This window comes from Nomascus leucogenys, chromosome 12, assembly GCF_006542625.1.
Source record: "Nomascus leucogenys isolate Asia chromosome 12, Asia_NLE_v1, whole genome shotgun sequence".
NCBI classification, from domain to species: domain Eukaryota; kingdom Metazoa; phylum Chordata; class Mammalia; order Primates; family Hylobatidae; genus Nomascus; species Nomascus leucogenys.
Genome location: NC_044392.1, coordinates 15,071,923 through 15,089,059, shown reverse-complemented (window position 1 = coordinate 15,089,059; position 17,137 = coordinate 15,071,923). Strand labels below are relative to the sequence as shown.

General features: G+C 47.7%; 1 protein-coding gene across 1 annotated transcript; it reads right to left on the bottom strand.

The window, feature by feature from the left end:
• Nucleotides 1-1,894: 1,894 nt before the first annotated feature.
• On the bottom strand, nt 1,895-16,832 carry LURAP1 (leucine rich adaptor protein 1). Its single transcript, XM_003259035.4, has 2 exons — nt 16,405-16,832; nt 1,895-3,459 (listed from the first exon to the last, which is right to left on the bottom strand). Exons 1-2 carry the CDS (start codon nt 16,600-16,602, stop codon nt 2,938-2,940), a joined length of 720 nt encoding a protein of 239 aa, XP_003259083.1. The 5' UTR covers nt 16,603-16,832; the 3' UTR covers nt 1,895-2,937.
• Between the last annotated feature and the right edge of the window lie 305 nt (nt 16,833-17,137).

Sequence of the window (17,137 nt, the reverse complement as noted above, 5' to 3'; positions counted from 1 at the left end):
GGAAGGCTGAGACGGGCGGATCACTTGAGGTCAGGAGTTCAAGACCAACCTGGTCAACATGGCAAAACCTCGTCTCTACTAAAAATACAAAAATTAGCCAGGCATGGTGGTGCACGTCTGTAATACCAGCCATTTAGGAGGCTGAGACAGGAGAATCGCTTGAACCCAGAAGGCAGAGGTTGCAGTGAGTCGAGATCGCGTCACTGCACTCCAGCCTGGATGACAGAGCGAGACTCCGTCTCAAAAACAAAACAAAGCAAAACAAACAAACAAAAAACAGGAAGGGTAATTAACTGAGGGCACACTACAAAATGACTACAGAGTAGGGACAGGAATAGGAGATTCGAATTCCCAGTCTGAGGGGAAGTCAGGAATCCCAAGACCATAGGAGTGGTATGGAGAGGTCTTGTGAGCAGTGGAAGAAGCCGAGAATATACCTTGGAGATTTCAATCATTTGAGGGGGTGGGAGGAGAAGAGAGGGTGTTTAGGGACAAGCCATGGACTGAATATTGCTCCAGAAGGACCGGGGTGGGAGTTTCAAAACGAGACTTGAGGAATTTAGGGAAGCAGAGATGATCAATTTGGCTTCCTTCCCTTCCCCAACACAGAATACAAAATAGAGAAACGGCAGGAGTTATTCCAGGATTTGAGGAGGACGCCTCTTTTGCAGGAGGACACAGTGAACAGCCAAAGTCATCTGACATCCTTTTCCATCTTTTTCCCTCTAGTATCCCAGTTTCAAGGCCCAGGAAAGGCAGGGACTAACATATGGAGCAGTTACCCAGAGTTCAAAGGGTTAATCTCTAAGAATTCATTCTCTGACACCAGCCACAGCTCTTGTCCCCCTTTCTGGGACCATCCCCTCTGAGCCCCAGGTTGGCAGCTTCCCTGAATTCCTTCTATGATATAATTTGTAATTCAGCAGGGCTCTAGGACCTAGGCTCTGCTCCCTCCTCAGGTTCCAGGAGTCAGGGCTTGCTCTAAGGGAGGAAGTAAACAGGCCTTTCCCTTGCTCCCTCTCCCTTCCCAGGATGGGGCCCAGGGACCAAAGAGCTTCTGTCTTTCCCTGCCACGCCCCCACACTGCAGCCCAGACAAGGAGATTCCTTGTGTCCCAACCTCAGGCAGGCATCCTTGTGACCAAATGGTGTCAGGCTGGGGACAGGGTGGGGGAAGGGCAGTCACAAAGTCAGAAAGGATGACACCTCCCCTATCCAAGATTCTGGTACACCCCCAGAGCTCTGAGACCTCGAGCTTCCTCTCTCCCTGGCTCCCATCAACAAAGGGCAGAGGAGGCCAGGACTCATCTGCATATAAAAGGCCTGGAGAAACTGAAAAGGCACGGACACACAGAAGCTGAACCTCCTGGAAGGGAGATATGGAGTCAGAATACAGGAATAGGGCCACACACAGCAGCTCATGCCTGTAATCTCAGTACTTTAAGAGGCTGAGGCGGAAGGACTGCTTGAGGCCAGGAGTTCAAGTGCACCCTAGGCAACATGGTGAAACCCTGTCTCTGGAAAAAAATACAAAAATTAGCCAGGCATGGTGATGCATGCCTGCAGTCTTAGCTCCTTGGGAAGCTGAAGAAGGAGGATCATTTGAGTCGAGGAGGTCGAGCCTGCAGTGAGCACTACAGCACTTCAGCCTGGGCAACAGAGGGAGACCCTGTCACCCTATCTCAAAAAACAACAACAAAGCAAAACAAAAAAATGGAGTACAGGAATGGGGGCAACACAGGGACAGGGTAAGACAGGGGACCATGGCAGGGCGAGCCAAACAGACTTGAGAGCAATAAATAAATGCCCCTGAAAGCTTCTCTCCTTAAAAGCAGTCAGGAGTGCTGGCCCAGACAGGGATGCAGGGATGGAGCCACAGAGGAAGTGAGATCCCCTAGGATAAAATGAGAACACTATTTAAAAAGTAAGAACCTTCTGAAAAGAAGCACAAACATCTGACAATGAGAAACTTTCCTGCCAGGAGGGGTGACATGTTTCTGTTCACAAGAAGTAATGGTATGGACGATAAATAATGTGATCTCACTTAGCAGCAGGGGCTCAGATACCCCTATATGACCTACCACCATCCAAGAACCCGTACAAAGGGCTACCCATCCTGGCAGGAAATGATATCACTCAGCAGGTAGGAAGGGGTGGGTCTACCAGCCCAAACGCTTCTGGGGGGGCCAATCCATAGAGGGTTAGTCCTGAAGGTCCATGTCCCTCTTCAATCCTCCATCTTGGCCAAGAGAGGGGCCAAGGCTTCTAGACTTTGGGTGAAGTAATTATACCCCCATCTCTTCATCTGTTAACTCCAGGGAGTCCTAAATTCCTTAAATCCTTACTTAGCTGGGGGGAGTAGTGAGAGATACTAAACACCAAAAGCCATAAGTCAATCCTTTAGAGTCGATATCTCTATAGAAATATCTCTAGGGGCTGGGCATAATCCCAGCACTTTGGGAGGCTGAGGCGGGAGGATCCCTTGAGCCCAGGAGTTTGAGACCAGCCTGGGCAACATAGAGAAACCCTATCTCTACAAAAAAAAAAAAAAAAAAGAATTAAAAAATTAGCTGGGCATGGTGGTGCATGCCTGTGGTCCTAACTATGGGGGAGGCTGAAATAGGAGGATCGCTTGAGCCCAGGTCAAGGCTGCAGTGAGCTGTGATCATGCCACTGCTCTCTAGCTTGGGTAACAGCATAAGACCCTGTCTCAAAAAAAAAAAAAAGAAAGAAAGAGCAAGCTAGCTCTAGGGACCCAATAATTGAGGGATAAAGGCAGAGACTCCCTAGGGACTAGAGAAATGATGAGCCAGGTTTCCATGGTAACTGATTTCAGTGCAGCCTCTTCCTAGTCTCAGACTGAGGGAGAATCAATTTTGGGGGAGACCACAGCTAATGGATAAAAGAGCCACAGGATTACAAAAGGGTGGAATAGTTGTTACAAGAAGGTCACATCATCCTGGCACTGCTCCCAGAACCAGTGGGCCTCGAAGCCCAGCTTGGCACTTTCATCCTCTGGTGACTCAGGTGGTCCACCTTGAAGCCTCTCCCCTGGGGGCTTCCACACAGCTCTCAAGCTTCCTAGCCTGGTGGCTGCCACATCCACCTCAGTCCTGGCCCTCTCTCCACCAGCTATAACTTTTGCCCAGTCCATCTCAGGACGTGGAGCCCCAGGTGGGCCCTGTTCATCCAGCTCGCTGGGGGCCACTGTGTCCAGGAAGCTGCCAATAGAGACACTGTCCAGCCGGTCAGTGGTGCTGGTGTCTGGCAGGCTGTCCCAGCTGCCTCGCCTTGAGCGGCCTGGGCTCCCGCCTGTCAGGCTATATTGACTGCTGGTGAGGCTGCTGCAATGACTGGTCAACGTCCCCCGCTCCTCCAACAGCCAGCGCACTGCCTCGATGCCCTCATTCAAGGTCACCAGCTGCTGCAGGATCTTCACATCGATGGCTCGCAGGTAAGCCTGGGGGAGTGGGAGAAGGAATTAGTCCCAGTTCTGGGGCGTGGGTTTCCCCAGCGTTTCCACAGGCCACTACCTTGTGGTTCAGCCAACCATGTTTCACTTTAAGACGGATGGAATTATAATGGCTTGCAGTGTAGCCTTCAGAAGCAGATAGACTGCTGCCTAACATTTCAGCTCTACCACTGATTAGACATATCTTCTTTGAGCCTCAGTCTCTTTGTTTGCAAAACAGGATTAAATCACTTACCTCACAGGGTAGCTGTAAGGATTCTGAAATGCTGTCTATTAAGTACTCAGCACAGTGCCTAGCACAGAGGAAGGTCTCAGTAAATGTTAAGTATTAAAATTCAATCCTACTAAGCTTTGAACTTCATATTTAGGGTACTTCTTTTTTTTTTTTTTTTTGAGATGGAGTTTCACTCTTGTTGTCCAGGATGGAGTGCAACGGCGCGATCTCGGCTCACTGCAACCTCCGCCTCCTGGGTTCAAGCGATTCTCCTGCCTCAGTCTCCCAATTAGCTGGCATTACAGGCATGCACCACCACGCCCAGCTAATTTTGTATTTTTAGTAGAGACGGGTTTCACGATGTTGGCCAGGCTGGTCTCAAACTCTTGAACTTAGGTGATCTGCCCACCTCAGCCTCCCAAAATGCTGGGATTACAGGCATGAGCCACCGTGCCCAGCCACAGGGTACTATTGAGCCTGCCCATATTCACCAGAAAGACATAGAAACAAAGAATAGCAAGATAGGGTGTTAATCAGGAAGTAGATTGGGCCAAAAGGAGGCAGGAGCTGGGGAATAAAGAGAGCTAACCTGGTTCCCTAGTCTCTTCAGGGCATTGGTAGCAGCCGCCGAGAGGGGAAAGGGTTGGCCAGAGCTTAGAAGGATCAGAATCCCACTGGCTGGGCATTCGGGCCTTCTCCCCTGTACACACCAGTCTACCTGTCTGTACTGGAAGTAAATTTGACTTACAGGGTAATCTCAAGCGTCCGTTCTCAAATAAGATAAAATAAAAGTTGAAATTATTTTTTAAAGTTATTAATCTTTCCTCACACTATTGATAGTTTGGCTGGATATAGAATTCCAGGTTAAAAATAATTCTTCCTCAGGGGTTAAGGCATTGTTCCATTGTCTTATTTTATTTTTGAGACAGGGTCTTACTCTATAGCCCAGGCTGGAGTGCAGTGGTGGCACAATCATGGCTGACTACAGCCTTGATCCCCTGGGCTCAGGCAACCCTCCTGCCTCAGCCTCCTGAGTAGCTGGACTACAGGCATGTACCTACACCTGGCTAATTTAAAAACTTTTTTTTGTAGATGGGGTCTCACTATGTTGCTCAGGCTGGTCTCAAACTCCTGAGCTCAAGGGATCTGCCCACCTTGGCCTCCCAGAGTGTTGGGATTATAGGCATGTGCCATGGCACCCAGCCTCCGTGTCTTAATTTTCAGTGTTAGCCTTTAAAAATCTAATGCCGTTCCGATCCCTGATCCTTTGCGTGTGACCCTTTTCCCATTCTTGTTGGAAGCTTTTAGGATCTTCTCTTTGTCCCCAGTGTTCTGTTTTTACAGCAATTTGCCATGGTGTGGGTTATTTTCATCTATTGAGTTAGCCACTTGATGGGCCTTTTCAATCTGGAAACTGACGTTCTTCAGTTCTGGGAGATTTTTAAAAATTGTTTCTTTGATGATTATCCTCCAGTATTTTTCTGTTCTTTCTGGGAATCCTATTACTTGGACAGAGGGTATCCTGAACTGATCCTCTATGTTTTTCTTTTTGTTTTTTGTTTTCACTCTTGCATCTCTTTCTTTTTTTTTTTTTTTTTTTTTGAGACAGAGTTTCGTTCTGTCGCCCAGGCTAGAGTGCAGTGGTGTGATATTGGCTCACTGCAAGCTCCACCTCTCAGGTTCATGCCATTCTCCTGCCTCAGCCTCTCGAGCAGCTGGGACTACAGGTGCCCACCACCACACCTGGCTAAATTTTTGTATTTTTAGTACAGACAGGGTTTCACCATGTTAGCCAGGATGGTCTCAGTCTCCTGATGTCATGATCCACCTGCCTCGGCCTCTCAAAGTGCTGGGATTACAGGCGTGAGCCACAGCACCCAGCCACATCTATTTCTATACTTGCTCTAGTTTCTGAAATATTTCAACTTTATCAACTCCTTTTTTTTTTTTTTTTTTGAGATGGAGTCTCACTCTTGTCCCCCAGGCTGGAGTGCAATGGCACACATCTTGGCTCACTGCAGCCTCCGCCTCTCGGGTTCAAGTGATTCTCATGACTCAGGCTCCCAAGTAACTGGAATTACAGGTGTCTGCCACCACATCTGGCTGATTTTTGTATTTTTAGTAGAGGTGGGGTTTCACCATGTTGGTCAGGCTGCTATTGAACTCCTGACCTCAGGTGATCCGCTGCCTCGGCCTCCCAAGTGCTGGGATTACAGGCATGAGCCACCACACCTGGCCTATTATCAAGTCTTCGGTTTTTCTTTTTTCTTTCCCCCCCCATGATGTGTTTATTTCCAAGTGTTTTTTCTAGTTCTCTGAATGTTTACCTTTTTACACCTTCTTGTTTTTGTTCACGGCTACAATATTATCTTTTATCTCTTTAAGGATATGCTTAATGATTTTTATAAGTTCGTATCTCTCTGTATTATCTCCATTTCATTCAAGTTGCTTTTTCTTTTCCTTTTTTTTTCTTTTTGAGACAGAGTCTCATTCTGTCACCCAGGCTGGAGTGCAGTGGCATGATCTCAGCTCACTGCAACCTCTACCTCCCGGGTTCAAGCGATTCTCATGCCTCAACCTCCTGAATAGCTGGGATTACAGGTGCCTGCTACCATGACCAGCTAATTTTTGTATTTTCAGTAGAGATGGGGTTTCATCATGTTGGTCAGGCTGGTCTCAAATTCCTGACCTCAAGGTGATCATCCCGCCTCGGCCTTCCAAAGTATTGGGATTACAGGCCTGAGCCACCATGCCCGGCCTCAAGTTGCTTTTTCCTATTTATTTAGGTCTATATAGAGGGTCAGATGTCTATGATCTTTAACTGCTGCTCACCCTTCAGAGTGGATCTCTACAATGACTAGAAACCGTGTATGTATGAAGCTTGCCAACTCTGAGCCTCACTACAGGGTGATCTGATTGGGCTGTTTAATTGGAGGTCTAAAGTTTGTATCTTTTTTTTTTCTCTCGAGTTAATCATATTCCCCATATTATACCACTCTAGAGAGTATAATGTAAGCAAGGCTGCCAGTATCTTAGGAGCCAAGTAGGGGTAAAGGCTTGGAGAGGTATTTCATGATATTTAGTACTTTTTAAAGTTTTTGTAGAGACAAAGTCTCGCTACGTTGTCCAGGCTGGAGTGCAGTGGCGTGATCATAGCTCACTGTAGCCTCAAACTCCCAGGCTCAAACTCCTCACCTCAGCCTCCCAAAGTGCTGTGATTACAGGCATAAGCCATCGTGCCTGGCTGTATTTAGTATATCTTTATTTAGTTCCTCTTGTCCTCAACTATGCTCAGTGTCTTTTAATCTAGAAACCTTCTGTTCTATTATTTGTATATAAGGTCATTCGTCACGTAACAATGGGGATATGCTTAGAGAAATGAACCAGCAGGAGGTTTTATGAGAGGGTAAATGCACAAACTAGATGACATTTTAAAAAATTTATATACTTTTTAAAATATGGAAAACAAAATGTCCCAGCACAATTACTGAATATCAATCCCTACTTGATCTGCTATGCTAATATCAAGTGTCATATATCATATTTGTGTATATGCTGCATTATAATCTTATGAAATCACTATGGTATATGCTGTACATCATTGACCGAAACATCATATAAATATGTGTATATGTGTACACACTTATATACACCTAATAAATGTTTATTTATACATGTATGTGCATATATACACACATGATAAATGTTTATTTGACATATGTAGTCTATCATTGATCAAAATGCTTATATGGTAATCCCAGCACTTTGGGAAGCTGAGGAGGACAGATCACTAGAGGTCAGGAGATCGGGACCATCCTGGCTAACATGGTGAAACCCCGTCTCTGTTAAAAATACAAAAAAAATAGCTGGGCGCGGCGGCGAGCGCCTGTAGTCCCAGCTGCTGGGGAGGCTGAGGCAGGAGAATGGCATGAACCCGGGAGGCGGAGCTTGCAGTGAGCCGAGATCGCGCCACTGCACTCCAGCCTGGGTGACATAGCAAGACTCCGTCTCAAAAAAAAAAAAATTTACATGGATGTTTATATGTTATACGTGGTCTGACATTGACCAAAACGTCATTATGTGTGTATGTGTATTTACATACACAGGTCAGATCCCGCAGGTCACACACACACAGTAAATGTTTTTTGTATTTGAAAAATGTTTATTGAATTATTCAGGAAATAACTGCTTTATTCACATCTATGATAAACCAGAGTAAGACCATGTATTAATATTTGTACATTGAGGCCAGGTGTGGTAGCTCACTCCTGTAATCCCAGCACTTTGGGAGGTCGAGGTGGGAAGATCACCCGAGGTCAGGAATTTGAGACCAGCCTGGCCAACGTGGTGAAACCCTGTCTCTAATAAAAATACAAAAATTGGCCGGGCATTGTGGCGCAGCCCTGTAATCCCAGCTACTCAGGAGGCTGAGGCAGGAGAATTGCTTGAACCCAGGAGGCAGAGGTTGTGGTGAGCCAAGGTCACACCACTGCACTCCAGCTTGGGCAACAGAGCAAGACTCTGTCTCAAAAAAAATATATATACATATATATATTTGTACATTGAGAAAATTAGACACTGGAATTAAATGGGCCTAGATTCGAGTTCCAGTTTTGCCATTAATGAGCCATATGAAATTTAAATTTATTTCTTTAAACCTTCATTTCTTTCTTATAATATGAGGTACTATCTAAAGATTTGTCATGAGACATCGAAGGAACATATTAACATGCATAGCATACCATCTGACAAATATAATACTGTAAATCAATAAATGGTAGGCTATTTGGCTCTACATATTACTATGGTCGACTTATTTACTATGTGTGGTATTACTCTGTGTGTGTGTGTGTATGTGTGCAGGTTTTCATCCAGTTTTGGCTCATAAGTCCCATAGCCATTGTTACAGTTTTTGTTATAATGCTGGGGCACTCAGAAGTAGGCTTCAGGAAACAGAGTCTCTTTCTGACCTTCTCCTGCTCTCCTCTCACCTTCCCAGAGTAGGAGTCTAATCTGATTGTGGGTCATAAGACCCTCATTCCAGAGAGGGTCCTGACTCATACCCTGGAGGAAGGAAAGCTGCAGAGAGAGGCCAATAAGAATCTAAACAGACAGGCTTTGCTGGGTTTTGATCAGACTCTTTTTGTCCAATAACATTTTGATATGGTTGTCCATGTTTCAATCGTGGACAACCAATAAAGTCTCTTGAAAAGGCCCAAAGGACCAGGACCAGTGGCTTAAGCCTGTAATCCCAACACTCTAGGGGACTAAGGTGGGAGGATCGCTTGATCCCAGGAGTTCAAGACCAGCCTGGGCAACATAGGGAAACCCTGTCTCTACCAAAAAAAAAAAAAAAAAAAAATTAGCTGAATGTGGTATTGCACACCTGTAGTCCCAGCTATTTAGGAGGCTGAAGTGGGAGGATTGCTTGAGCCAGAGAAGTACAGGCTGCAGTGAGCTGTGATTGCGCCATTGTACTCCAGACTGGGTAACAGAACCAGACCTTGTCTCAAAAAATAAAAAAAGGTCCCCAAGGACAGGATTCAGGGAGCTTCCAAGTAGCTGAACAGATGGAGGGTGGTGCACCCAGGGAGAGCACAGAAGTTCCGCACCCCTTCCCGTATGCCTTGCCCCATGCATCTCTTCATCTATATCCTTTGTAATATCATTATAATAAACCAGTAAATGTGTTTCCCTGAGTTCTGTGAGCCACACCAGAAAACCAATCAAACCCAAGGAGGGGGTCATAGGAACCCCAATTTGAAGCTGGTTGGTCAGAAGGTCAGGAGGCCCAGATTTACGACTAGTGTCTGAAGAGGGGGACAGTCTTGGGGACTGAGCCCTCAACCTGTGGGATGTGACACTGTCTCCAGGTAGACAGAGTTGAAATTAAGTTAGTAGACACCCAGCTGGTGTCTGCTGCAGAACTGATTGCTTGCTTGGTGGTGGGAAGAAATCCTCATATATTTTGGGGTCTTCTGTATTAATGATTATTGTTGTGTTGTATTAAGTGAAAAAATTAAAAAAAAACACACACACAGTTTAGGGTTTTCTAAACACTATGGCAAAAGCATAGAAAAAAATTTTATACCTGAAATTATTTGTGTTTTTGGAAGAATATCACAACTCTAATTCAATTAAACAAATGACTATTGGGTACATGGATTTGCTAATAATTACAAAGATGATGGAGAAATTGTTCCTGCTTAATAGAAGCTTGCAGTCTCAATAAGGGGAGATGAACATAAATAACTGCGATATCACAGACTGTACAGACTGTTAACTTGATAAAGGAGATTATCTTCAATTATTTCATCCTGGAGACAAATCTATGAACAGTGAAAACAACTGTCCTAGTCCATGACCAAACTAAACACATTAAACAAAGCTCCTCATACTAAAAACACTTGTCCTGCTGTTTTCCCCTCCCTCCTTTCCTTCCTTTCTGCCTCCCTCCATTCTTCCTTTCCTTCCTCTTTCCAAAATTTACATCTACAGCCGGGCACAGTGGCTCATGCCTGTAATCCAAGCACTTTGGGAGGCTGAGGCAAGTGGATTACCCGAGGTCAGGAGTTTAAGACCAGCCTGGCCAACATGGCAAAATCCCGTCTCTACTAAAAATACAAAAATTAGCTGTGTGGTGGCGGGTGCATGTAATCCCAGCTACTCGGGAGGCTGAGCCTGCAGAGAGCTGAGATTGGGCCACTGCACTCTAGCCTGGGCAACAGAGCGAGACTCCATCTCAAAAAAAAAAAAAAAAAGAAAAAAAAACAACAACAAAACTTACATCTCCAGTCTTCTGCTAGATAAAGAATTAGCTGGCACCTGGTTGCACGGTTAGGGAGGGGATCTTAGTATATGACTTTTAAATATTCAACCAGCCCTTTTGTTTTCAGCCCCATTTGTGCCCCCAGTTCCAGAAATACCTGGTGCTTCCAACCTCTAAGACCGTTAAGGGTTTTTGCAGTATAAAATGTGTTGCTTTGGTAAGGCGCGGTGGCTCTGTAATCCCAGCACTCTGGGAGGCTGAGGCAGATGGATCACCTGAGTTCGGGAGTTTGAGACCAGCCTGACCAACATGGAGAAAACCCGTCTCTATGAAAAATACAAAATTAGCTGGGCATGGTGTCACATGCCTGTAATCCCAGCTACTTGGGAAGCTGAGGCAGGAGAATTGCTTGAATCCAGGAGGCGGAGGTTGCGGTGAGCCAAGATTGCGCCATTGCACTCCAGCCTGGGCAACAAGAGCAAAACTCTAGCCACCCCCCAAAAATTAAAAAAGTGTTGCTTTTCAGCTTTCTCCAATGCTGGCTTGGGACTAAGCATTTTTTAGGTCTGAGTTAGTTACCACTCTTCCTTCTGCATTTCAGCTTCCAAAATTTTGTTCCTATTACCTGGTCTCTTATTCTCATTGTCATAACGGCTTCGTGCCTTTTATTTATTTTATTTATTTATTTTTCTCTTTTTGAGACAGAGTTTTGCACAGTCGTCCAGGCTGGAGTGCAGTGGCACGATCTTGGCTCATTTCAACCTCCGCCTCCAGGGTTCAAGCGATTTTCAAGCCTCAGCTTCCCAAGTAGCTGGGATTACAGGTGCGCCACCACATCCAGCTAATTTTTGTATTTTTAGTAGAGATGGGGTTTCGCCATGTTGGTCAGGCTGGTCTCGAACTCCTGACCTCAGGTGATCTGCCTACCTCAGGTGATCTGCCTGCCTCAGCCTCCCCAAATGCTGGGATTACAGGCGTGAGCTACCGTGCCCGGCCCTCAATCTGGTATCTTGAACTGGAATTCCCACTGACTTTATTCATTCTTCAAGCCTCAGCTCAAATGTCACCTCCTCGAGGAAGTCTTCCTTGCCCTTCCTCGAGATGGAATTAATCCATTCAGTTATGGAACCAATATTTATTGTTTCTTATAGGTGTGGCACTATGTTCGATGAAGAAAGAAAAGGCATCATTTCTTACCTTCAGAGGGTTCATAATCTAGTGGGTAAGATAAGACAATGAAGCAAGCACTTAAAATTCAGTGTGGTTGGCTGGGCATTGTGGCTCAGCCTGCAATCCCAGCACTTTGGGAGGCTGACACAAACGGACTGCTTGAGGCCAGGAGTTTGAGACTGGCCTGGGCAACATACCAATACCCCGTCTCTATTAAAAGAAAAATAAGGCTGGCGTGGTGGCTCATACCTGTAATCCCAGCACTTTGGGAGGCCGAAGCAGGCAGATCACTTGAGGTCAGCAGTTCAAGACCAGACTGGCCAGCATGGTGAAACCCCATCTCTACTAAAAATACAAAAATTAACTAGGCGGGTGCCTGTAATCCCAGCTACCCAGGAGGCTGAGGCAGGAGAATCGCTTGAACCCAGGAGGCAGAGGTTGCAGTGAGCCGAGATCGCGCCATTACACTCTAGCCTGGACGCCAAGAACGAAACTCCGTGTCAAAAAAAAAAAATGATAATAAATAAATAATTTAAAAATGAAAAGTTCAGGCCGGGCGCGGTGGCTCATTCCCATAATCCCAGCACTTTGGGAGGCCAAGGCGGGCAGATCACGAGGTCAGGAGATCGAGACCATCCTGGCTAACATGGTGAAACCCCGTCTCTACTAAAAATACAAAAAATTAGCTAGGTGTGGTTGCAGGTGCCTGTAGTCCCAGCTACTCGGGAGGCTGAGGCAGGAGAATGGGCTGAACCTGGGAGGCGGAGCTTGCAGTGAGCCAAGATCGCACCACTGCACTCTAGCCTGGGCGACAGAGGGAGACTCCGTCTCAAAAAAAAAAAAAAAAAGAAAAAAAAAAGAAAAGTTCAGTGTGGCAAACGCTAGGGGAAACAACTGCTATACAGAGGACTGTAGACACATAGGCCATAACCTAACCAGGTCAGGAAATGCTTCCTAGGATAAGGGACATGAGCTGAAAATTTGAGGTTAAGAAGGACTCAGCTAGGATGGGCGCAGTGGCTCACACCTGTAATCCCAGCACTTTGGGAGGCTGAGGCAGAAGATCACTTGAGGTCAGGACTTCGAAACCAGCCTGGCCAACATGGCAAAATCGCGTCTCTACTAAAAATACAAAAGTTAGCTAGGTGTGGTGGCACATGCCCATAGTCCCAGCTACTCAGGAAGCTGAGGCAGGAGAACCGCTTGGGCTTGGAAGGCAGAGGTTGCAGTGAACCGACATTGTGCCATTGCACTCCAGCCCGGGTGATGGGAGTGAAACCCTGTGTCAAAAAAAAAAAAAAAAATAGAAGGACTCAGCCAGACAAAGAGGTGGAGAGAAGCATTTCAAGCAGAGGAAACAGCCTGTGCCTCCTTCCAGTTTGAAGTCGCCTTTCTGGAGCACAAACCCAACCACATCACTCTACAGCCAAGACTCTTCCAGGAGGCCCTTCCTGGGTTCTATCAGCACTTATCATCCTGTACTAGAAATGTTCTTCTGTCTCCCCCTTCCCTAACCGGACTGTGAGCTCCCTGAGAGCAGATCCTGCCCAATCCATTTCTGGTGCTCAGCCCAGGGCTAAGGAGGTCACATTCAGTTCTGTGATTCTCTTGCCTTTCCTATCGTTGACTCCTTTGATGGTTCCCAGGATTCAGGGGTCTGGGTTGTACTGTGTTGCTGGGAAATAAATCTGAGAGCAGATTCTATAATCCTGTGACAGTGGGATTCCCTGACTGTGACAGCATCACTCCCAGAATAGAAGAAAGCAAGGCTTTCTTGCCAGAAAAAGAAACACTTTTTTCACACCATCTCTTGAAGAAAATAGAGTATAGGATAAACAGCTCAGGAGAGATGCAGCCTCGGAGGCGACTCCAAACCCAATTCTCCTTCCAAGGAGATTCAGGCTCCCTACTCCTATCCTTAACATCTACATACCAGACTCTGCCCAGCGCTGGGGTCCTGTACGGTTTCCTCATTGTTCAATCCAAATCAGGCCCTGGGGTAAAAGCCTGGAAGTCCCAGTCAGAGCTCCCAGAGCGGGGACTATCAGAATACTGTTACTACAAAGGTTCTTACGATCATCTGGTTCCACAGTCCCCATCTCCCTCTACCCGCTCCACCAAGAGGAGGAAAAACAGGCCAGGAGAGAGAGAGAGTGCTGCTCAAGACCACAAAACGTTTCAGAAGCAGAGCCAAGACTTGAACCCGTGCCTTCTTCCTTGCCTAAAGCTTTTTCTCAAACTGCCTCTGTGGAGGTGGGTTGTCATAGCAACAGTTCTTTGGGTGGGAGAACTAAGAAGAAGTTGCCACTGTTTCCCATTCCCACATATCCCAGTCTGGCTTGTTCACTCAACCTTTGAATAGAGGGTAGAGGAAGAAAGCAGGAGGGACGAGGCCTAGAGGCAGGACTGACCTTGGCCTCAAGGGTAGGCCTTCCCCCTTTGTGCAAGGAGAGCTGGGAGAGGAACAATTGAAGGACAGTCCTTAGAGGGCTTGAACCAGTCCTGCCTTCAGTAGCCCGAAGGGAAACTCCTTGCCCCACCCCTTGTCCTTCCTGGGTGCAACCCAGTAGGCAGGGCAGAGCACAGGAAGAGATTAATATTAATAACATCCTGGCCTGAGGAGGGAGCAAAAATAGGATGGGGATCTCTCCTCGTTCTGGCCCCAGAAGTCTCCCTCCCTTGTGCCCTTTCTCAGGCAGCCTCAGGCCCCAGGCAAGCTGGGTCAAGAATACAGAGAGACAAAATCAAAAGTTAAATGCAGCCCCTTAAAGTTTACAGAAGTTTCCACCAAGGCAGAAAAGAGAGCCAGAGAGACTAGGCGTGGCTCTTCCACTGACTCCCTATGTGAGTTCAGAATCTGCAAGCACATTTTATCTGTAAGGTGGGAGAAACGATGACCAGTTTTCTCATTTCAATGACATAAAATGTTTAGACTATCTGGCACAAAGCAGGTCTCAAAGTAAAGATGCAAAGTGCAGTCAGATGATCTGGGTTCAAATCATGGCCCTGCTTTTTGCGTGATGTTGGGCAGTTATTAAATTCCCTGTGCCTCTGTTTTCTTTTCTTTTCTCCTCCCTCCCCCCCTTCCTCCCTTCCTCTCTTCCTTCCCTTCTTCCCTTTCTTTTTTTGAGACAGGGTCTAGCTCTGAGCTCTGTCACCCAGGCTGGAGTGCAGTGGTGCGATTTCAGCTCACTGCAACCTCCTCTTCCTGAGCTCAAGTGATTCTCCTGCCTCTGCCTCCAGAGTAGCTAGGACTACAGGCACACACCACAACACCCATCTAATTTTTGTATTTTTTTTGTAAAGACAGGGTCTTGCTTTGTTGCCCAGGCTGGTCTCAAACTCCTGAGCTCAAGCGATCTGCCTGCCTCAGCCTCCCAAAGTGCTGGGATTACAGGCATGAGCCACCATGCCCACCCTGTGCCTCAGTTTCTTCATCTATAAAATGTCACTTACTTAACAGGGTTACTGTGGAGATGAAGAGAGCATCATGTAAAGTGCTCAGCAAGCTGCCTGGCACATGCGCTGGGTGAAAGTTAGTTTTCAAAGCAACTAGATAGTCTAGATAGGCTCTTACTAGGCCTTGAGCTAAAGTTTGTACAGTGAGGCAAAGGCAAGCCCTCGCTTAGGTGGGTACAGTCACAGCCTTGCTCTGGAGAATTGGGCACTCACCTCCAACCTTCAAGGCCAAGTGCACACTTGGCATTCAAGTCCTTCTCCCAGGGGGCCTTTCCTGACTGCTCCGCCCATCAGACTCTCTTCCCAGCCTCTCAGCTCAGGCATCAGAGCCCTGGCTGGTCTCAGAGCTCCCATGACTTCCTTCCCCTGCTCCTTCACAGACCAGCTTGGCACAGGCTGGGCACACAGGAAGACTTATTAGCTGACGTACTCACTGTGGGCTCCTGGTTGTGAGCCAGGAAGCCGATGGCAATTCCTCAGTTCCCCAGAACTGGCTGCAAAGTAGTGGCAGGTGTAAATCACCCACTTCACCGGAATCAGGGCCCTGGGGAACCTGCCAGGGCCTCGGCTGCCCTTTTGGCTCTGAATCTAGACCAGCAGCAATAGAGAAAGGGGAGGGTTGCTGTTTCCTCTTCTCCCCAAGAATGTACAGATGAGATCCAAATATCCAGTTTACCTGGGAGATTGGCTGGGAGGAGACTGAGTCTGAGGCGAGGGAATCAGCACCAATGGTGCTGCTACTCTCTGTCCCTGCTATGGGTCTAGGAACTTTCCATTATTTTAAGTAGGGCTAGGGGATGTAGAGGAAACGGAGAAGGTTTTCAGTGCCCCTGGTCCAGGTAGTTCTCCGCAGATAGGCCCCTTTACACACATCTTTTCTGTGCTGAACACTGCCGCCTCACAGGAACTTAAACCCTTTCCCGGTTAGCAGAAGGAGAAAAAACCGGTTGCCTTACAATGGGGACTGGTGGGGAATAGGTGGCCCATACAGGCAGGGGGAATTTGTGCTGCGCTGGGTTCTCAGTACTTCCCAGTCGTCATCTCTCTCCTCCCAATTATTTGGCAGGAATAACTTCCAAAACCCACTGCTCCCACCCCAAGTCCTCAGGACCATCAACACCCCACTCACTCTTGGGGGACAAGTAATGGACGTCACTCCATCTCCACCCCAGCGTTTACGGATTGATCTGGGAGGGATTTTGAGCAGTTAGGTGGAGAGTTTTAACTACTTCCTCTCCAGCTTAACTCTGGGAGCATGAGTTCGTCCCTCCCGGCCCTACACTGGGGACTCGTCCCCTTGGCCCATGGATTCTGCACTCACCAGCTCCATCTTCAGCGCCATGATCTTGTCCCCCAAGTCGTGGCCGGTGCTAGGCGCCCCTGGGAGCAGCAGGGCGCCAGAGGTTCCCAGCTCACACTCGCCTCGCAGCCCGCGGAGCAGCCCTTCAGGGGTCTTCCTGCCCACCTTACCCTCCACATCCCGCAGGTCAGGCGTCTGGGACTCCACGGTCCCCTCCATGCGGGCCCAAGCCTGAAAAGGGCTGGGCGACCGGATGCCGGGGACCGGCTCCCGGGGGTCCTCCCTTCGCCGCTGCTAAAGCGGAGCAAAACCGGTGGGTCCCCGCCCGCGCGGCGCGGGGGCGGGAGGAGGGCGCCGTAACACTCAGAAATGCCGCGCAGCACCGTCTGTGGATATATTCGAGCGCTGCGCACACAGCCTCTGGCCCTGGATTGCGTGGGGCTGGGCGATTCTGGAGTTGGACCTGAAAGAGCACTCGGAGACCTCAGCGCCTTCGCCCCACCCTGGCACTGAATCCAGCCAGGCACACAGCAGGCGCCCAATACCTCTTTGCAGAATGAAGTCTAAGCAGCTTCAGTCAGAGATGTGGGAGTTTAAGGAACAGTGGTAACAGAGAGCTGCAGAGGGCTTGGAAGTCTTCCTGGAGCAGAGGAACTGGGTCTAAAACGATGGCTGGATTTTAGCTAGACACACACACACACACACCCCAGGGGCTAGAATTCAGACTAACGGAGTAGAAAGGGGCAATTGAAGC